Genomic DNA, 4,322 nt, shown 5'->3' with positions numbered 1-4,322 from the left:
GTCTTTTGTTTACAATGTAAGTTCCAAGTACATTTGCATATCACTGAAAATGGTCTATCCAGATGAGCCAGCTGGTACTCCTATACCACAAATAAAGTTTACTATACACACAAGCAATAGTTGAAACAATTCCTTTAGTAGCTTTAAAATCAAATAGAAAATTTCCTACCATGACGGGTAGTTATAAGGAACTACATGTAGATACAAACAACTTGTTCTTTCTGAAGTACACACTTGTGACACAGTAAACTATCTCTATAAACAGAAAATATAATTCAACTAATATTTTATATTCAGTAACTGAATAACTTCACTATAATACATTCTACCTGTCATACATTATATTACAAGACCAACTTTAAGCATAAGGATGCCACACGAATTGCTAAGTTTTGAATCCTCTTTTTTTTAACAAAAATGTTAATGAAAAATGTTTTCTTTAATTATTCATGGTTCCCACACCTTGGACAGAACAAAATTCCCTGACTTTTTCCTGACCATAGTATGTTATTCTCTAACCAATTGATATACACTTTTAATGTGTTATTGAACTACTACCTATAATAATGTGTTATTGAACTACTACCTATAATAATGCGTGAAATTGAAAAACATTAATTTATTATCGAATAAAGTCGAACAGGTTGTGTATCAATAGCCACAGTCTGCTTAAATGTCAGCAAAGCTTCAGTTTGATTAGTCAAACACAACAAAGGCAGTTTATCCATTTGTTCATGATTATGCTTACTAATCATATTTTTAAATTTTAAGTCACAAAAATGCAACTGTAGCATAAGAATTTAATATTTGTACTTGTTACATTTCACCTTTTAATACAAGGAAGGAACATGTTAACTGTTGTAAAATGGAATATACTTTAACAAGTATACTTTTCATATGTCAAATATTTCTTGTAGCAATATTTTCTGATGTGCTTACATGCCCAAAACGTTCAGTTGTTAAACATACACTGCAGTAATTTCATATCTTCAATATTTATAAAACAACTGCACACGTTAATAAAATCATTCACTGATCCAGAGCACACTGTATTATTTTTGCACGTGCTGTAAATCTGTGAGTATCAAGTTCATCTATATTCGTCAGATTATATTTACAAAAAACTAAGTTGTAAATTCTAATTATACATACAGGAAACTTTATGTAGGAATCAGAACTATTGATAAAACATCCATGTCAGTTATAGTTGCATTATATTTCTATGTCATCGTAATGTACGATCATATTTGTAGAGAGGCTATGGTTAACTGTCGCAGACACGAATGTTGCTGTATGCAAACTTATCTGTCAAAGACAATGGTATTGCATTAAAGTATTAAACTGCTCATGTGTCAAGTTTTTCATTTTGGCCTTACATAATGTTGCTTATTACATTAAGTAGAAACTGCTGCTAAGTAAAACTTTTACTGGAATTACTCAATATATTTTCATTCTGGTATGGCTCTTGGACTCGACACAATGACAAACACCAACACATCACCCATCTTCTATCACACTAACACCACACGATTTCCTTAATAATTATCTTGATCTCAGGAGCATACCATAGTCTGAAAGTCCATAGTTTTGAAACAATACTAAAACTATTAATCCAATTCACTCAAGCTATGTATGCTCATCTTTATTGTTTCCTGTCCCTAACATCTTGTTTGTTGCTTGACAAACAGTAAATTTTCCTAACATAATACTCAAATATCCAGTAACTTAAATTATAAATTACTGGATAAACATGATTTACTCAATAAATTATAATTACTAGGTAAGTATGATGTATTCATTAAATTATATATTCATTGATGCAATTTCAACTGTTTCTACAAAGATACATGGATAACAAATAGTGCTGTATTCTTGGAAATCCTTCCGTGTGCCATATCATTAGTTACTGTTAATGAAACATTCTATATTTCAATCTTATTTTCATTAGATTTTTTTTCCAAAACTTGTCATTACCTTCAATTTATTGATATTATACATTGCCATCCATATTTTGCTTTATACAGGTTTTCCTTAACTGCATCTGGCAATATTCTAATTGTCTCTTGGAGATATCGCAGGTCAACACCCCCTGCCTAAGCTGTATTATGCATCATGATGTCGTGTACAACAGGCAATGCTTAGTGATGTATATTTATAATGAGTTAAAACAAAATTACTGATAATTTACTATTTGTTATAATTATTTTTGACAATTAATTACATATATATAAGCACAGACATCAAATACAAATAATAACTCATCAAAACTGTAGATTAGTTCTATCTTTGTAACTTGGAGGCTTCATCAAAATAAACTAAGTTTCATTTTTATATCTTTCCTACTCAAATTTCAATAATGTAACATATCCTCGGTATTACATGTTCCTTCCATGACTACTGGAGACTGTTTTATTAATGCACTAAGATTTGTACATTCAAAATAATTTATTTAATGGAAACAACCTAACTATGAACAGTAATTTGTTAAGGCTTTTATTTTGTTGTAAAGCAATCCTCCATGACCTAGTTTTTAGGAAGATGAAATGAAGCTTTGTCCAAAGCCCTTACACACTATTTATGTGTGAAGCTTGCTACTGTTTATGTAATCTATTACAGCTGCTTTCATACTCCATGACACTTAACAGTAAATAAAAAAATTAATTTAGGCAAAACAATGTTTATGCATAAAATTTGCACAATGACATGCTAAATGTGACAGGATTAACCTGTATGCAATTTTTGACACCACATTACTCGTCTTCCATACCTTACAAGCATCAATGAATCAGTGAAATTCCCCGATAATTCCTGGGCCAGGAATGCAAAATATAAAATTCACCAACTTTTCCCTGACTCGTGGGAACCATGTATACTTATACGATTTTCAGTTTAACTAGTAAATCAACTTTCTTATTGACATTGAGTGCAACTTCCATTGTTTGTAAACACCTTAAAAACCCTGGATATTCAAATTGGGTAAAATCTTATATTACATAAAATTCTTTGGTTTCTGGACATTTATTAGCTGAATCATAAGCTAGTTTACATAAAATTGATACATATAATCATAGTATAATTGGTTATTGCTTTTTTTATCATTTGATCATATGCATGATATATATATATATATATTTGAACAAATGTTGAATTATGTCACAAAAATAAATTTAACAGTAATGTAGAGTAGATGCTTTGGAACATTCAAAATACCAAACATAATAAGTGCATGTAGCTATTTGTCATATACAAAGTAAAATAATGCCAATACATGAATTATAAAAAACAAATACACCTGTAATTAATGATGGAAATTCTATTAGCAATGTTTGTATAAAAGAATATTCTTTGGAACTATATTTGTGGATACTGGCAAGCAGCAACAAATAAGGGTACACTACAACTGTTTGGAGTACACATCAATAAAAGGCACTAGACTGCAAGGGATACGACTAGATCCAATTGGCTTAAGTCATGGGTTTTGTCAGATTGTTTTCAACTAACTTTTCTCAGTTCATTTTTCTGGTTACTCAGAACAGAAGTAATTCTTTTTTTTTTGTCATGAAAGAATTTTGAATATCTTGTGCAGTTTACTTTTCTCCTCAAACAAACTTCGAACCATCAGCACTTGCACAGCGCCAACAATCAGCATGACAGAAATGATGATGATTGAAAAGGTGTTCACCTGCGAAAAGTTGTGTTCTTGAACATTCCGATCTCGTGCCTCAGTAGCTCTCATTTGGTCTTGAAAATGTTTTACCTTGATTAAATTATCACGTACTTTGTCCATAGAGCTCTAAAAAAAAATAAAGAAACATCATAAAAAATTGTCTTAAAAAATAGGAAGACATCCTTAAATTTGTCTCAAACACTGCAGTTCCCATTTATTCAAAAATCTAAAAGTACACATATTAAACCATGAGCTCCTAAAGTTTTTTACAGCATTTAAAGTACTAAGACACCTCTTGACATCTTAGACATTTTTTTACAGACACTATTTTTTTACAAATAAAACAACCCATTTCAAAGTTTTCTCAAATGTTTGTCTTTACACAACAAATATTAAAACACAGGTGACTGAAATATCAGTAATAGAAAGCAGGCATGGTGGTTAGAGCTCTAAACTTACAATCTGTGGGTTGTGGGATCAAAATCTACCACTGAACATGCCTGCCCTTTAAACTACATGGACAACATGTTTAAAATTATTGCAAATGGTCTGTCAACCTTTCATCTCTATATTTTGGAAGCCACCTTTATTAAAACACATAAACCTTTCCTTTGCCGCCAAAAAGAATTCCTATACAATCTACACATCCTTCAGT

At 30.7% G+C, this 4,322-nt stretch overlaps 1 protein-coding gene across 1 annotated transcript in view; it reads right to left on the bottom strand.

Moving 5' to 3' along the window:
- Positions 1 to 269: 269 nt before the first annotated feature.
- LOC106472286 (transmembrane emp24 domain-containing protein 1-like) overlaps positions 270 to 4,322 on the bottom strand; it is a 9,094-nt gene continuing 5,041 nt past the window's right edge. Inside the window, exon 4 of the mRNA XM_013932918.2 lies at positions 270 to 3,793. Coding sequence (XP_013788372.1) covers positions 3,557 to 3,793 — 237 coding nt within the window. The 3' untranslated portion in view covers positions 270 to 3,556. The remainder of the gene's footprint in view (positions 3,794 to 4,322) is intronic.

Source organism: Limulus polyphemus, unplaced genomic scaffold (genome assembly GCF_000517525.1).
Source record: "Limulus polyphemus unplaced genomic scaffold, Limulus_polyphemus-2.1.2 Scaffold5218, whole genome shotgun sequence".
Taxonomy (NCBI): Eukaryota; Metazoa; Arthropoda; class Merostomata; order Xiphosura; family Limulidae; genus Limulus; species Limulus polyphemus.
Note: the sequence above shows the minus strand (reverse complement) of the source record. Positions and strands in the feature narration are given on the sequence as shown.